At 47.6% G+C, this 17719-nt stretch overlaps 1 protein-coding gene across 3 annotated transcripts in view; it reads left to right on the top strand.

Annotated features, from left to right (window-relative positions):
• Positions 1-17173, top strand: part of LOC144099235 (acetyl-CoA acetyltransferase A, mitochondrial-like) — a 37136-nt gene extending 19963 nt beyond the window's left edge. For all 3 annotated transcript variants that reach the window (XM_077632387.1, XM_077632389.1, XM_077632388.1), the window contains exons 10-14: positions 949-1062; positions 2292-2356; positions 9191-9348; positions 10958-11074; positions 16842-17173. In XM_077632387.1, the coding sequence (XP_077488513.1) occupies positions 949-1062; positions 2292-2356; positions 9191-9348; positions 10958-11074; positions 16842-17124 (737 nt within the window). In that variant the 3' untranslated portion in view covers positions 17125-17173. The remainder of the gene's footprint in view (positions 1-948; positions 1063-2291; positions 2357-9190; positions 9349-10957; positions 11075-16841) is intronic.
• The last annotated feature ends 546 nt before the right edge of the window (positions 17174-17719 follow it).

The following is a 17719-nucleotide window of genomic DNA, read 5'->3' on the forward strand; positions in this document are numbered from 1 at the left end:
GAAAAAATGTTATGCTGCACACACGGCAGTGGCGAGGTTCTTTGCGGCAACATGCCATCTGCCTGGTGTTGCTAGGCCTAGCATGCTTTGCATGGAAGCCGCACCGAATATGCTTTGAATCAGTCACGGTTTACTATAGAAGGTCTAACTTTGTTACCAGCTTCCCATCACACAATAACCTCATATTAAAATGAACATATAATTGATTTCCACAATGCCTTCCACAGTGAAGCGAGTGGAAAAGGAGGCCAGGCGAGCGTCACCTCACACTGACAGCTGCGGGTTGCATGCGTGGCGTGGCACTCCGAACTAGCAGTGATCCGAGCACCAGATCTTTGAAGGGCCTTGATCGTAACTTAGAATCACGTTGTCTTCCCATGAACTGATATAGTAAGCTGTTTTACTTCATGCAGTTAATTCGTGCCAGCCGTCAGGCGTGCGTTCTATTATCCATACATTCAATGCATTGTGTATTTGAAGGATTCTCTGGTACTGCACTAAGCCGTCGTAAAAATTCATATCGCAGCACAAAGAAGGGATGTATAATCGGGCTTCGTTGTAGCCGGGAAAGGTTTTATGGAGAAATGCCGGTCCCGTGTAAGGGCCGGGCCGCACCCCGTCGAACCGCAAAAAAGTGCATCCCTTGCACAAGTATATCCAGTAAATGCTTTCGATGAGCTTTCTTTACTGTTGTTATATGCCAATGAATACAGTTCCTTTTTTTGCTATTCCCTGATTGCACCCCGTATAAGCTGGATTCTGCGGTACTTTGGGTCAAATGTTGAGGACTAGATTTTGATGCTTCCTGGCTGTCCTCCCACTCGGTTACTTGAACCTGCTGCATGGGTTTCAGTCTGTTGTAAAGCATGCTCCATAATAGGGGCGTTTTAACCTGTGCAGTTTCATATGCTTGCAGTTGGTGATTTTCTTCTTTTGTCTGTTCTGTAGGCACTATAACTGCAGCAAATGCTAGCACACTGAACGATGGAGCTGCGGCCTGTGTCCTGATGACCCGTCAGGCAGCGGACCGGCTAGGGGTGAAGCCCCTTGCACGCATAGTTGGTGAGTCGGCTCTTTCTTAACTGGTCCTTGCATTGAACATTTGTGAATAATGGCTTGTGGGAGTTTATGAAAATGTGACATCTGTTCAGTTCTCTGTGTGCATATTTCTTTTCTCATTGTAGTCACATGTTTCGCGGAGTTGCTGTGGTGGTTCTGGTGAAATTCGTTCAGACTCAGATTTACAGCACTGTAGTTGAATCTGATGCAAAAACGCCGCTACAGCAAAATTTCTACTGCACCACAATGTTGTCCATTCCACATGATCAGCTAATTACAATAATTCCGCAGTCCCGCAAGGCACACCTTAACAAGGTTTTAGTATGTGAACAGAGTGGTTACAAAGCTCTGTAACGTGCACTCACATTGCGCACCACACAGGTGCTTTTGCATTTCGTCTCTGTCGAAATGTGACCTCTGTGGCTAAGATTCGACCTCGTGGTCTTGGCATCAGTAGCCGAACACCAGAGCCATTGAACCCCCACTGTGGATCGAAGTGAAAAAATTAAGTGCCAGCACTGACGTTCAAACAGCAAAAGCTGGCAGAATTGATAAATTTTTGTCAGTAAACGTTAATGACTGTCTAATCCAACCTGTTGTTCTCTGCTTGTTTCATGTTAAGCTTTCACTTCAGCCACATTTTTCAACTTGTGAATTTGGTTGCAGCAGATATCATCTGTACTGCAGTGTGCAACATCTGTTTTGATCAGTTGTGCCACAGTGGTGGCCTAGTGGACTGAGTAGTGGGGTTTGATCCCCAGTGCGGCTGGGTACCCACTGGTGAAACAATGGTGCAAGCTTTCTCCTGGCCTGGTGCTCGGCTAATCTTGGGTGATATGCTTCGAAAATGGGTCTTTGACCCCTACATTGCGTGGACTACATACCTTTTGCCATAAAAATTCATATCTGTTTCAGTCAGCCCTTTAGCATGCTTTGCTATGTGGGAGGTGTAGCTTAGCTCATATTGCCTTCCTGTGGTGTGTCGATGGGCTTTGAGAGTTTTCCTCTTTCCGCAACGTCATCTACTTTTTCTGCAGTGCACACTGTGTGTCTGTGGTCTGATATGGCTGTTGCCAAAGAAAATGCTATGCCAGAGTGAAACACCTTCTCAGACCTACCTCTCTGGGAGGGTTCTAAGGAGCTGGTACATTTCTTTGCACTCACTGTCTTGTAGAGCGCATGTGAGCAGAGCGTTTGTCAACATTAGTTTCTTTTGTGCCTTTTCTTCACAGGCTTCGGGGATGCGGCAGTGGAACCAGTGCACTTCTCCATTGCGCCAGCTTATGCAATGCCAAAGGTGTGATTGCTTTTGTGTGGTTGTCTAGAGCTTGTCCATTTTCCACATTGTCTACTACAGTCAAACCTGGATATAACAAAATTGAAAAAAGTTCGCAATTTTTCGTTATATCCAGGTTTTCGTTACATGCAGTTTTGGGTTAAGACTGGTAAGGATTATGCCAAAACGAAATAAAAATTCGACAGATATCAATTCAAGTGAACTCGCCATTCAAAGAATTTATTTAATAGAGAAAAACTGCGTAATTTTCGCTTGCTGTTTTTGCCCGATCGAAGCCACTACTCGGCGCTCCAAGGAAACTAAGGCATCCATGGCTGCTTCATCGTCCTGCGAGCCGACGAAATGGCGCAGAACGTCCACCGCGTCCATCAGTTCCCTCGCGGTGGGAACAGCACAAAACGTATCAGGCTCTGACGAACCGTCACCTTCAAGGCTATCTTTAACGGTTTCGACAAGTGCCGCATCAGTCATCTCTTCCGTAGCCACGGCGCCGTTGTCCACGAACAAAAAGTTGCACAGCTCGACACCGTCGGGCACCCCACCGTTCATGCGTAGTTCATCCCACGCTTCTGCGACCTCGGGTGGGCTTGAAGGTTCGTCTTCAGTGACTGTAGCTTGAATGGCCTTATTTACCTGAGCCTTGGCGAAGCAATTGGTGATCACTTGTGATCCGACCTCTTGCCACGACGCAGCAAGCATTTCGATTGCTTGGTAGATATCCACTTTTGTTGGCCATTCAAGGCGGATGTCCAGGAGCATCTTCTGTATCAATCGACGCCGGTAACAGCATTTAAAGCTGTTAATAACCCATTTGTCTAAGGGCTGTACCAGAGAAGTGCAGTTAGGTGGCAAATGCTGCAGCTCGACCTTAGAAAGCTGTAGGCCTTCCACATGGTGCGCGGAGCAGTTGTCAAGCAGCAAACAAATGCTGCGAACTTGTCGCTTGACATCTTGGTTGAGCTCCTTCAGCCAGTCGTAAAAAATTGCCCGCGACATCCAAGCTTTGGAGTTTGCCACATATTTTACTGGCATCCGCCCTGTTCCTTTAAAACATCCGGATCGGGCATTGCGGAAAATAACAATCAGGATTCGCTTGTCGCTGGCATCAGTGTTGGCGCAAAGCAAAACCGTCACGCGGAGTTTAATTTGCTTTCCACCGCGGCAGTCTTCTCCTTTCAGTGAGAACGTGCGGCTCGGTAACATTTAAAAAAACAGGGCCGTCTCATCAGCATTATAAATGTCGGCAGCTTCATAGTGGCTGAAAATGCCGGGAAGCTTCTTGGCCACCCACGAGGCAGCAGCATCGCTGTCTGCGGAGGCAGACTCGCCAGATACCACTTTTCCGACGACACCGTGCCGGCTTTTAAATCCTTGTAGCCAGCTGTTACTCGCTTTGAAGTCGTCGTGGCCCAGGATACAAGCAAAATCTATGGCTTTCTGCTGCAAAATCGCGCCACTTATGGGCACGTTTTGTGCTCGTCTGTCCAAAAACCATGCAAACACGGCGTTGTCCACATCAGCATACGTCGACGTCTTCAGTCTTTTCTTCTGGGCGCTTGTGCCCGACTCCATCGCACTGCGGATGATTTGTTCTGCAGCAAGAATGGTTGACAGGGAGCTGGCTGGTATATTGAAGCGGGCAGCGACATCCTTCTTTTTTTCGCCGGCGGTAACCGCATTCAAAATCGAGAGCTTATCTTCAAGCAACAAAACTTTGCGTTTCCTCACAGCAGAACTCATCGTAACGAACCGACACCGTAAACACACACCAACACACACACGTCAACACGCTGACGAAGAAGGCTTACCATAACTGCGCCGCAACACCACGAAAAATTTGTCATAGTAGTGCCACCTAGTGTCAAGCTACAAAATGAAAGCTTAAAAGTTGCTACGCTTGCCACGGAGCGGCGATAGCGGCGCTCAACATCATCATCATCACTGAGGTCTGCTTGTTTGCTGCGATTGCAAGCGTTCTGCTCGCGGTCTACTTTACCTTTTAATATAAAAACTTACTTAAACAATATTCATTAAAGTTGCGCACTGCCCGGTCAAATTTCGGGCAAAACATTACAAGATACAGCTCGATGATCAGAGCCACGGATTCGTTACATCAAGGTCAACTGCCGCAACGAGTTCGTTACATGGAGGTCGCCTATACATGGGCTTCAATGGGGGATGTGCTGGGGAATTGAAAAATTTCGTAAAATCCAGGAATTCGTTACATAGAGGTTCGTTACATAGAGGTTCAACTGTACTTCTCTTCGTTCTTTGTGACCATTGTTAGGTCTGAGGTTTGCATGCATCCCCCTTCCCCCCCCCCCCCCCCCCCCCACACACACACACACACACACAGAAAAAAAAAAATGGCCAACTCGAGGAAGCTTTCTTCTGTGAGATGAGTGCCCATGGGCATATTGCAAAAAATGCGAAATGGCAGACAGGCCCTGTGATGATCAGTCTTAAAAATCAAGAGATCAACTTTAACGTTAGTGCTCTTGCACAAGTACAGTAATCCCTCGTTATAACAAAGTCAGTGGGATGGTGAAAAAATTCATTTAAGCTGTAATTCGATATAAGCGACCACCCGAAAAAATCTAAAGCAGTCGAGCTTTAATTGTTCTGCAACGGTGAAGAAGGCAAAATACATTGTATTCAGTGAAGAAAAACTATTCGGGTGCAAGAAAGGCAGTGAGCTTTGGTTGTTTCAAGTTCTTACCGGGCGCGTGCAACCCCTGCTCTAATCTGACCAAGCATTGCACGAGGCCGCGGCCGTCGCCCATGCATTCAACCTTCGGGGTATTTCGAATCTCGAAGGCAGGGGCCACTTTCATGCGGGCCACGGAAATGCCGTGGCTCGAGTCTGAGGTTGTGTTTGTCGTTCTCAAAAAAAAACGATTGGCCGTTCATTGTAGGTACGCAGCGCGATCATGAAAACTGAGCGGTTTTGCGGTAGGGGTTTCGCATGATTACGAGCAGTTTTTTAGGTGTACAGCTGTGAGGTTTGCAATTGAGTTTTTCGGCGTGCCGTTGTCGACGACAGTGCTAATTCTACGGTCTGAGTATCAGTGTTCACGCGCCGCCTCCGCGCCGTTGACAGATGTCGAGAAACAAAATTCAATGACCCTACTACGCATTTGGACCGTTTGACGCGAATCAAACATGACCGGCTGGTTGCGTTGGCCTGCCATGTTGACAACCTCTCTCGCCGCTGGCGACGCTCTTATTTTTCGTGTTTTCGGCAAGTTATCGGTCGATTTGCACTGCTAAAAGTGCATCGAAGCTAGGGGTGGTGATTTATTGCTATGCAGGCCGATTATGACGAACGGCAAGCAAATTTCTAGACCGGCTTCCCCAAAGTCGTCTTCCCGGTTTGTTAACGCAGATCCTCGCGTCGAACACGGCAAAGGGCTTGCGACCAGCAGTTGCTTGCGACTAGGCAGCAGCTCGACAACACCATTGCAAGTGCTCGAGAGCACCCGACAGCACACAGCAGCAGCTCGAAAACATTGTTGTAGCTTGCAAGCGCGACCTGCGGGTCGCCTTCTCATTTGAAACAAAAATTCTTCGGGAATGACGTTGCTCGCGCACTTTCGAGAGTTTAGTCTGCTTTGACCGATGTGAAGCGGTTAGGCTTAACGACAACTACGGCAGCCAGGGAGCAGCTCAGTTCGTTGCCGAAAGCTCACCTCGCCCGCGAGTCGCAAGCGTGAATGGGCTCATAATCGGAGGGGAAGTTACTTTGTGGTTTTTGGCACGTTTCAGCGCCAGAAATTTTCTTTGGAGCGGTAAAATTTTGCTCACAGAGCGCACCCCTGGGAATGCTACGGTGCAAGTCTGCGCACGGTCTTTTGGCCACTTTTCGGCATCCAAGAGACCGCGTTTTTTTGGCATCGATTTAATTTTCGTTTGGATTCTATCGCGGGGGACACCAGCGATGCGACTGCGACCGACTCGGGCGCGCTTTCGTTCGCATCCGCCGTGGACAGATGGGGGCACTCGCTTGGTACCCGTTACTAGGCAGGTCATCGGTCGCAGGTTGGGTACTTTTGTGGCCCGTTCCGTGCCTGCCTGAGGCTAATTCGTCGGCGGTATTAATTTGTCACTGTATGTGCAAAAGGGTTGCCACTGCCGCGGCAATGCTTCCGCTTGCCACTTTGCTCTAAGCGGGCCAAGCTCGTCGTGCACTTCGAGTAATGCGGCTTAAAATGCATGTTTTTTGGTCGGGACCGTAAGAAATATCAAATAAAGCGATATTTCAAGTAAAGCGATTTCCTTATAACGAGAGATTACTTATATATGGTAGTTGATTGTGTTGTGCCCTTACTTACCCGTTACATGCCATTTTGTTCATTGGTCAAAATGGCACACGACTATGCCCCTGGTATACAGTTAAACCTCGATATAACGAACTTCAATATAACGAAATCCTCAATATAACGAAGTTACAAGGCATATTCAACTTATTCCCCATTGGAAACCATGTATATTTTGCCTTGACATAACGAAGTAATATTGCTGCAATTTCATTACAACGAAGTCGCGTATCCTAAAAAAATTTACCCGGAAGGAAAATGTCGCCGTGACGATGACGGCCGCGGGGAAAGCGGTGCTAGCGTGAGTGACTTGGGTAACCCACGCGGATGGGCCTCATGGGGCGCGTGGAATTCGCTCCCAGCAAGCGGGAGAGAGAGAGAGCAACCCTCTCTCTTCCCCCCGTCCGGGCCCGTCTTTATTTTTTTTTTTGCTCGGTCGCCGGCGACGGCGCACTCCTCTCCCCCCCCCCCCCCACTCCTCCCAGGCTTCTTTGCTGTGCATGCGTCAGCTTACACGCCCGTCTCTCATTGGATCTGCCAACCCATGTGATTGCTTGCGCACTTGCGCGGCCGCCATCGCCGCCGTACTCCTTTGTCCGCGTTGTCGCGTTGTTCACTCGCTGCTACCACACGTGCTGGATACATCGCAGGCGTTGCTTTGGTTGCCCTCGTGTATGCCCGCGTGCGTCGCCGCCATGAGTGGCAAGCGGAAAGCCCTTTCGCTTGAGCAAAAAGAGGCGATTCTGGACGCAGTTTCGAAAGGCGAAAAGAAGAAGGACGTAGCGGCTCGATTCAGCATATCCATGAGTACGCTTTCAACAATTTTGAAAGCCAAGGAGTCTATCCTCAGCTCAGTGAAGTGTGGAACGAGCGCCCAACGTAAGCGATTGAAGCCTGCTACGTATCAAGACGTAGATAAGGCTGGATTTCGGTTGCCTGCTCGAGAAGGATTCATTCAAGGCAAGCAGTGGTTGGCTCCACCGTTTTAAGGCCCGGTACGGGATCGTCGGACGGCTGCTGTGCGGGGAGTCAACGTCGGCTGACGCGCCTGAAGCCGCTAGTTGGCTGGAGAAGGAAATGCCAGCAATACTGACGCGATACCAGCCATCGGACGTTTACAACGCGGACGAAACTGGATTTTTTTATCAGATGCTACCGAATCGGACGCTAGCACTGAAAGGTGATCGCTGCCATGGTGGCAAACAGAGTAAACTGCGCATAACTGCTCTGCTGTGCGCCAACATGGATGGCAGTGATAAGAGAGTGCCGCTTGTGATTGGCAAGAGCAAGAAGCCGCAGTGCTTCAGAAACGCTCGGAAGCTGGAAGTGGAGTACACTTCTAACACGAAAGCGTGGATGTCCCGCGACATCTTCCGTGACTGGCTCCGGGCGTTCGACAAGGATATGAAGAATGGCGGCCGCAGCGTGTGCCTCTTAGTGGACAATTGTTCCGCCCATCACGTCGACGACTTAGAGCTTACCAATGTCGAGCTACGGTTTTTTCCACCGAACTGCACGTCGCTGCTTCAGCCGCTCGACCAAGGAGTCATCAACAGCGTGAAGTGTGCGTATCGTCGCTGGTTGATCGACAAGCTGCTGCTCAATCTCCACTTAAAACGCCCCACTAAGGTGGATATTTTTCAAGCCTTAGAGATGTTTTCCGCATCGTGGAAGGCGACATCAAAGGAAATTATCAAGAACTGCTTCCGGAAAACCGGGTTTGAGAACGGCGTGGCAGCAGCAGCGAGTGCCTCCGAAGACAATAACAGCACAGAGGCTAATGAAAGGGCTCCGTTCGATGGCGAGGAAGGCGATCAAGCCGGCCTTGAAGAAGCATGGAGGTGCCTGGAGAGTGACGGGGCCGTTCCTGACGGTGTCGCTCTGGAAGACTTCCTCTACGCAGACTATTGCGTCGTTGCCACGGAGGAAGTTACCGACGACTCCATCGTGCAGGATGTGCTAGGAAGCATGCAGGAGGACCCAGGCAGCGATATCGATGCTGAAGACGACGATGCCCCGAGCAGCCGCGAAGTGCTTGACGCAATTGATGTTCTGCGGCGCCACGCGAGTTCGATTGGGCAGCAAGATGCAATGCAATCCTTGTGGGCCTATGAACGCAGTGTGAGGCCATCTCTGATTGCAAAGCAGACGCAAAAGAAAGTCACTGATTACTTTCAGAGAAAATAAAGGATGAGTGCTTACAACTGGCAAGTGATTTGGTAATGTTTCCGCATGCTAGGTACGAAATTTCGATGCAACGAAATGTCATTATAACGAAGTAAAGTGCCGATTTTTACGACTTCGTTATATCGAGGTTTAACTGTATAGCGTGGACTCTTATCTTGTTAACACAAACTCGCACTTTGACCCCATCAGTATCGAATGTACTTCTAATGTACTGTAAGGCGATTTTAACTGCAAAACTCCAGATTTTAGTCCCCTTTCAGTTCGCATCGAGAAAGAAAACGAGTGATGGCACACTGGTAGAGGTCTCAACGGACTGCGTTATTGGTTGCAGGTTCTGAAGCAGGCTGGCGTAAAGGCGGAAGATGTGTCCATGTTTGAAATCAACGAAGCCTTCAGCTCCGTGGTGCTGTGCAACATCAAGCACCTTAAGCTAGACCCCTCCAAGGTGAACATTCACGGAGGTGCCGTGAGCCTTGGGCACCCCATCGGGTGAGTGTGCCAGTTTCACTAGTCTATCTCTTGCCGTGGGTGCCTTTGTTAGAAACTGTTTCTGTCAGAAGGGTCTTACCGTATTTACGCGCATAATTTGTGCACTTTTTATTTAGAAATTGGGGCTCGAACAAAGGGGTACACAAATTACGCGGGGATTTCGCGAGCACGACTTAATAAAACTCCACAAATGTCATAACGCGCAATATAGGTATAGTGTATGTTGCTGCGTATACGTCAGTACCGGGCCCGCACCCTACGCTGGCCACCCAAAGCTGCACGCGCACTCCCCCCCCCCTCTCTTGCAGGATGGCATCAAGGTGCATGCATGAAGCTGGATAAGACGCTAAAACAGCGTCATCGCTTGCGGCCTAGCCAGTTGTTCGGTAGTTCTGGATTCCGTAAGTTCGCTTTCGCAACTTCGTCCGGGATAGCAAGCGCGAATCAATAAATCAATTATCACACCACACAATTCTTTAACAGTACCGCGCGAGCGTCGACCAAACTGCTTGTCGGCGCCTTGTCACGACGCGGAGCTGCAAAGCCAGCGAGAATAGCCACGTGCGCACAAGTTTTCCGACACAACGATTGTCGTCAATGCGCAAACTTGTGCACACGCGGTTATTCTCGCTGACTTCGCCGCTCCGCGCCGTGATAAGGCGCTGACAAGCAGTTTGAAACTCCCCGTATAGTTGTGATATCCCATCACAAGACACGACCGAACAACCAAACACAAGCCGTCAGAGCCACCAAGAAAAGCGTAGCCGGCAGTCGAGTCACATGCATCAGCCAAACAAACAGCGGTGTTGGCTCTTCTATCAGCTGCCGTTCCGAGTGGAGATGCCGCGGTTGTAACAGCGGCCTTTGACACCACCATGAACGCCCAGTCCACAAAAGATTCAAAAAGCCTTCTGAACAAACACGTGGAATAGCCGAATGCTACTGGGTAGAGCCCGCGTGCATGATGGTGGTCTAGTGCAGCGCGGTGCGTAAAATATGCTAGTAAAGAATGTTTTTTTTGTAAACCTGGGTGATAAGTTCAGGGTGCGCAAATTATGTGCGTAAATACGGTACATTTGTTGTCCAACGTTGCAGAACTCTTCATGCTAAACCTACCCATCAGTACAAAAAAATTGCTTGGGCTACTTGGCAGTGCATTCGTTCAGGTTGTTGAAACCAAAGCGGCGTGAGAAAAGAAATCCAATATTATTTAGTTGTCGTAGGGGATTAGCATGTAGTGGTTCATGTGTAATTTGTTAGGCATCATTACAGAGAAAAAAATACGCAACTAAAATTAGGCATGTGTAATCTTTTAATATTGTTGCCCTATACACATGCTTCAGTTGCTGGGGCTGTCTTCAGGACAGCAGAGTTCACTTGTGTGGACAATTTCCAGGTGTTGCCGCATCATATGCAGTTGACGACCGAAAATCCGGACCTCTGATTTTTTGGACATTTCATTGACTTTTTCATGCTAGCGCGGCATGGCCCATAGAGCCAATGTATAAGAACACCTGAAATTTCAGAGTCACTGCAACTGAATGCTCTATTTTTCGGATCCCGTGCACTCGCCGCCAGTACTGTGCATGCTTCCAACTTTGCTGTGCAGGATGTCTGGAGCTCGGATAACGGGGCGCATGGCACTGCACCTCAAGCCAGGGCAGTATGGCTTGGCTGGTATCTGCAATGGTGGTGGTGGGGCCTCTGCCATACTCATTGAGAAGTTGTAAGTCTGCCCGTTTTGGGAGGGGCAGATACTTGTAGGAAACTGAAGGACGCGACACGCCCTTTAGGGCCATAATGATGTATCGAGATATGCCTGGACCATATTTCCTTTTATAATGCCGAATTTCGTACTACATATGACATTGCCAGTGTAAAGATTCTCTGTATAATTAAGGATTTAATAATATAGGGATTCTAATATATTGCTTTTGTAAAGCATTTTCTTTTGAAATAAATGCGTAGCAATTTTTTTGTGTGGCTCGTGTTCCTTTTTACTGTATGACTTTTTTTCAGCATAGTGCTTTTTTGGTGCAGTACTCTGTAATGATTACCTTAATTAGTCAATGCTGACGTTTTCTGGCATGGTGCCTTCATGTTGAAGTGGCATTTGTTAGCATAAGTGTGGCCAACCCACTTTGCACATCAAATTGAAGGTGCGAAGTTGCTTTTCTCGTTGAGTTTCCAGTGTTTTCCAAGCAACATCGCACTGAAACAGTGTGTAGTAAAGCGAGTTTTCATATTAAACTTGAAAAAAAGAAACCGAGCGAAAGTTGCATTGAAGAAAATAACTGCAGTGAGCATTTCTCAACATAAAATTTATTGCGTTAAAGTTAACAATTCCAATGTTAGCTAATTTATCTTTGTTACATGTTCACGTGCATTAAAGAATGTGCAAACCTAGCAAAGACTGCCTGCAATCTTTCACTATTCAAATCTTTGAGTAGCATGTTGTAGTTTGTTTAAACCTCTGCTCAAGTCTGCTGAAATACCGTGTATGTTTGCAGTTTTACATTTCTCAATATCAAGCTCCTGCTAGAAAACACGCAGCTGCTACAAAGTCTGCTCCAAATTTTGGCCATTCCCACCAATGGTGATGGCGCAATGCGGCTGGCATTATCTTCTTTACAGTGCTGGCCCCCTCACAGTTGGATCTTAGTGTGGCTTGAGACATGGGACGTGGATAGTTTCACAGTGGCAGGGATTGGGAAACAGTACAGTGGTAATGTTGCTATTGAGCATCTATTGTGGGATGACTGCGATGTGGAAAAAATCATCCGCAAGCTGGAGCAGCCTCAGGAGCTGTTGGGCACTCGGAGGGTGGTGGGGGAGAATTGTGCTAATGGAAGCAGATGGATGCTGGCCCTAAAGAGGAAGACAGAGGAGAATCTCTCCTGTAGTGGATTGTGTAGGAGTGTTGCAAGCATACATATTTCTGTATACACTCGTGAAAGGGCTGTCAGGCCCAACTTCACACCTGAAAATATATATATATATTAAAGAAAGCCTGCATAGAGAATAATAATAATTGGTTTTTGGTGGAAAGGAAATGGCGCAGTATCTGTCTCTTGTATCGTTGGACACCTGAACCATGCCGTAAGGGAAGGGATAAAGGAGGGAGTGAAAGAAGAGAGGAACAAATAGGTCCGTAGTGGAGGGCTCCGGAATAATTTCGACCACCTGGGGATCTTTAACGTGCACTGACATCGCACAGCACACGGGCGCCTTAGCGTTTTTCCTCCATAAAAACGCAGCCGCCGCGGTCGGGTTCGAACCCGGGAACTCCGGATCAGTAGTCGAGCGCCCTAACCACTGAGCCAGAAGAGGAATTTCGTTTCTTGTGTGAACAATTTTTGTGCACAGCATGTGGGGGGAGCTGCCAATACCCAGCCTCACATTCAACTCGCAGTGTGCTTAATTTCTCCGATAGGCATCACTTCGTGCCCTCTCAGAGACACGCAGCTTTCGAACAGTGAGGAATAGCCCAAATTACTTGATCCAGAGCAGTGAGGGAATCGTGTTTTTGAAATTATAAAACCTGATATGGTCATTGCTAACTGCCAACTACAAATCTCTTAATTACAATTGAGCGCCTGCCACATAGTTTAAAAACTAACTGATAATTTAGTTACTTTACATTTAACATCATTCGCCTGTTTTAACGTCTGTGTTACAATGCTGCAAGAAGCTTTTAGTGGTGGGCTGCTCTGAAACACCTGGTATACGTTGCAATAAAAAAATGAATAAAATAGCCTTTGAGGGAAAGGATAATTGCAAATACCGCATTTATTGTACTACCCCTGTGCCACAATTATGAGTGCTGCAACGCTGCATCAGTTGACTATGTGACCTTGTAAGTAAACGAGCCGATGAACTTTGTGCACATGCCCCTTTTAGTCTGTGGGAGGTAACTTGAGACGTGACTTGCACATGTTGCCAAGATCTGAGCATGTAGGATCTCTACAGCAGCGCAGGCGCGATGGTGTCCTGTTTTTCTGCACCGACAAAGCGCACTCCTGCAAGATGACTTCCCTGCAGTTTTGTGCAAAGGTGCACAGAAGCCATCATGTGCGGGTGTGCTTTATTGTGCAAAAGCATTTTGTACCTTTTTTTTTTTTTGCCTTTACAACACTACGTAGACTCCCTGTGACTCCGCGCTGTGAAAGCTGGGTTGCTGCAAAAGTTCATCTTAAGTTGCAACGTTTTTGGTGACAGACTATTGGCTGAAGCACTGGAGGCAAATACAGCAAAATGTTTCGATGAAACTGGACAGTGATGTCGCACAAATAGCAAATGGGGGGTTTAAGGACTTGAAATGACTCAAGCTATGAGGGACGCCATAGTTAGGGGCTCGGGAAATTTCGACCACCTGGAGTTCTAAACATGCGCTGACATCTCACAGTACATGGGCCTCTAGAATTTCACCTCCATCGAGATGCGACTGGGATGAAACCCGCGTCTTTCGGGTCAGCAGCAGAGCGCCATAACCACTGAGCCACTGCGGCGGCAGAGGTGATGTGGTATATATGGTACAGTCCCATGAAATGCTTTTGTGCAGTGACGCAAATCTGCATGTGCCATTCTAAACCGCTCGGCTGTCGGATCGTCTCATCATGAATATGTACGGTGTGTGGTATCTTAAATCCAATGGTCGGCAGTCAGCAATACACAATTCCATTCCGTCAACGGCACAGTGCACCAGCTCCTGCAACCTGTATACAAGGTAACACAAACTGCGATGGGAAATAGTAAATTATTTGTGTGGTGCTGTAATTGCCTTTTCAAATAAAGAAAAAAAAGTAAAATTGGTTTGTATAGAGTGGATTAAACAGCGATTTTAACTGGCATTTCAAAGTGCGATCTAAAGGTCAACACAACGCCGGTTGGAAATGAAAAATGGTTTGCTGGTGTGAATACTGAAAAAGTAAAAGGCATTGAAGGATTTCAAGTAAAAATGGGATATGAACTATCTTGTGCGTCCAGAAGCAGTGCTATAATCCATTGTGCCACAGAAACGACAATGACCTGTGTTTTTAATTGTGCACTTACCCATTCCAAAAAATGTTCTATATTCCGCTAGCTGATGCAGCTGAGATTAGTCACTAACGCTGTACTGTTTACGGTTGGAAACTCTAATTGTGGCAGGAGGTTTGTTGGGATCACTTATGGCTGTTGATTGCTGCACGTAGAGTTCATGCCAAAGAGCGTGTGCGCACTTTGTTGACATAGCTTTTGTAGGCTCACCAAAGCCTGTGAATCGCTGATATTGCCTTGCTGAATCACTTGGGAGGTTAACTGCAAATCATGGTCAATGAGTTAGAGCAGAACGGTGGGTCTAAAAATTAACATGCAGAAAACCAAAGTAATGCTCAACAGTCTAGCAAGGGAACAGCAGTTCACAATTGGCAGCAAGGTGCTGAAAGTGGTAACGGTCTACTTAGGGCAGGTAGTGACAGCTGATGTGGATCGCGAGAGGGAAATAACTAGAATGATAAGAATGGCGTGGAGCACATATGGCAGGTTCTCGCAGATTGTGAATGGCAGTTTACCAATATCTCTGAAGAGGAAAGTGTACAACAGCTGTATCTTGCGGGTACTCGCCTATGGGGCAGAAACATGCAGGCTAGCGAAAAGGGTTCAGCTTAAATTAGACAATGCAGCGAGCTATGGAAAGAAAAATGATAGGTGTAATGTTAGGAGACGAAGCAGGCAGAGTGGGTGAGGGAACAGACACGGTTTAATGACATCCCAGTCGAAATCAAGGGGGTGAAATGGGCTTAAGCAGGGCATGCAATGCGAAGGCAAGATAACCACTGGTCCTTAAGGGTAATGGAGTGGATTCCAAGAGAAGGCAAGCATAGCAGAAGGTTAAATGGGCGGATGAAATTAGGAAGCTTGCAGGCATAGGGTGGGTGCAGCTGGCAAAGGGACAGGGTTAATTGGAGAGACATGGGAGAGGCTTTTACCCTGCAGTGGGCATAGTCAGGCTGATGATGATATGCCAGAAACACAGGAAGTAGTTTTGCAGATCTTAACATTTATTTACTGAAAAAAAAAAAAAACGTGTTATAATGGTGTCTTCCAGTCCTTTGTGTGTCTCGTAAGCATGCAAAATGTGATTACAATCTGCACAGAGGTCCGATCACAGCAGAATGTTTCAGGTGTCGTGTATCTGCTGTCTGGAGGTCATCGCAGAGTCTTGCTGTTTCAGTATGGTAGTAGCGTACATTCATTACTTGTCTAGTGAGCGAGTGCACACAAATGTGTGTTTGTGTAAATGCACTCGGGAGACTGGAGAGATCTGGTTCCACAGGCTGCCATCTATGCCTGCAAAGTTGCATGTGTGTGCTTGGCAGTTGCTATCTGTTGCTGATATGAATAGCTCTTGCGGAGGAGTCAAGTGTCTTTAACCAGGAGAGGCATGCATGCGCAGTGTGGCTGTATATAAAAGGTGGATTGGGTACTGCTGAAAACGAAGAAACTTAGAGAAAACAGGCCCAGGATTGTTACAGGATTTAAATAGTGCCTTTGTGCAAGCTTAACCAACCTGGGGCAGTAGTAGTGCATTGGGCTTTAGTGTTCTTAGGTCAAAACGGTGCACTTCGGTAACTCGACTTGAGGTGGTCGTTTTTTAACTCGCTATACTGCGTTTCATACATAGTAGGCAACGCTGCCAAAGCTAGCGCACCTGTTCGCACAGGCCTAGTCTGCACCCGGAAAGTAGTTCTCCCTGACTACAGCGCGACGAACGGGACATAGGACACACGGAAAGGCACAGCGCTGTGTTGTGTCGCAGAGTGTGTCCTTCCATGTCCCGTTCGTCACGCTGTAGTCGTGGGATATCGTAACCAACTCGCCCAATAACTTGCCTTGTCGAAGTAGTTCTCCACACAACTAAAGTGAACACAGACGTATTTTATTTCGACATTATCAACTATCGTGGCTGGCAACCTCCTACACTTCACATTTTCGTCTTGCTACTCATCAAGAATTCGAGATGTAAGAATGATGTGGCAGTGTGATGTGTCAGCCTCACAGCTTCAACCACGATTTTCATTGCTAGCACTTCATTTTATGCCACTCTTCGTTTTTGTCGAAACACTCGCCAAGGCTTCGAGAGCAACGAGTGATACACGGCACGGTAATATGGTTCGCTGGCGCACTAGTTTTCTAGCCTCCACTCAGTTGCCCTCTATGTATGGAATGGAGTATATGCATCATAAAGATGTCTCATTTTTCACCTTGGATGGCACACAGGGCCACCCAGCAAATATTAACTGGCAAACTTTTTTGACCAGGGTCCAGTGAAATCGCACATAGTTGTGGAAGATCTTTTTCACTTGTAGGCTCAATGTAAACCTGCTCTAATAAGAGAATTCAATGTACAGATGGCACGTTGTAGAAGCATACACATGCGAAATGCAAAGTGCCCCACGGTTGGTGTATGGGATAAGGCCTTCCAACACCCTGGCTCTCGCTTTTCTGCACAGGCACGAACCCAGAGAGTGTGCAGACAGGCTTCCCGTTCTCACTCTGTACACTAAGCACCCATGTCCCCTCTGTGACGTTGCGAAACAGCAGCTCAGGGAGCTGCTGCCCAGAGTCCAGCTTGTTGAAGTCAACATTGAGGAGCCTGGCAATGAGGCCTGGCAACGGTGCTATCGTTATGACATTCCAGTGTTCCATCTGAATGGGCGGTTCCTGATGAAGCACAAGGCAGACCCACTGCTTTTGGAGGAGCATCTCAATTTGCTAGCTTCTGCAAGTGGATGACCCCTCGAATATGTTTTGTGTAAATAAAGTTGCTATCATTTTTAGTGTACTTCTTTGTCTAGCAGTTTCTTTTATACCATAATTGCAGTTATCAGTTTTTTTATGCATGTTTGTAAGAAGTGGGGTTATGATGGTTGTGGACCTGATGCCCCTGTCGCACGGCATTCCTCAAAGGCCCCTCTTGTCCAAAGGAGCAGCTACACTGTGCAGCCTAAAGGTGGAACAGCCATTCAGGCTTAGCACTCGCCGCTGTGCTGTTTTAAAAGGCAATTCTGTTCATTTGTTCAGCTGAGACATTCAAATTGCTTCCTTAAAAGCACTGCAACAGCTATACTCATCAGCAGTTTTGGTGCATTGGCTTGGCCACCAGGTGCAGTCGGTGTTGCTGCAACACTTTTACTGTCTTGAAACCTGGGCATAAAATGTAAACACTCGTCCAGAAAACACCAGGCGGCTGCGTTTTTATGGAGGGATAACGCTAAGCGCCCGTGTGCTGTGCGATGTCAGTGCACGTTAAAGATCCCCAGGTGGCCGAAATTATTCCGGAGCCCTCCACTACGGCACCTCATTCTTCCTTTAACTCCCTCCCTTATCC

This window comes from Amblyomma americanum, chromosome 7, assembly GCF_052857255.1.
Source record: "Amblyomma americanum isolate KBUSLIRL-KWMA chromosome 7, ASM5285725v1, whole genome shotgun sequence".
In the NCBI taxonomy this organism is placed as follows: domain Eukaryota; kingdom Metazoa; phylum Arthropoda; class Arachnida; order Ixodida; family Ixodidae; genus Amblyomma; species Amblyomma americanum.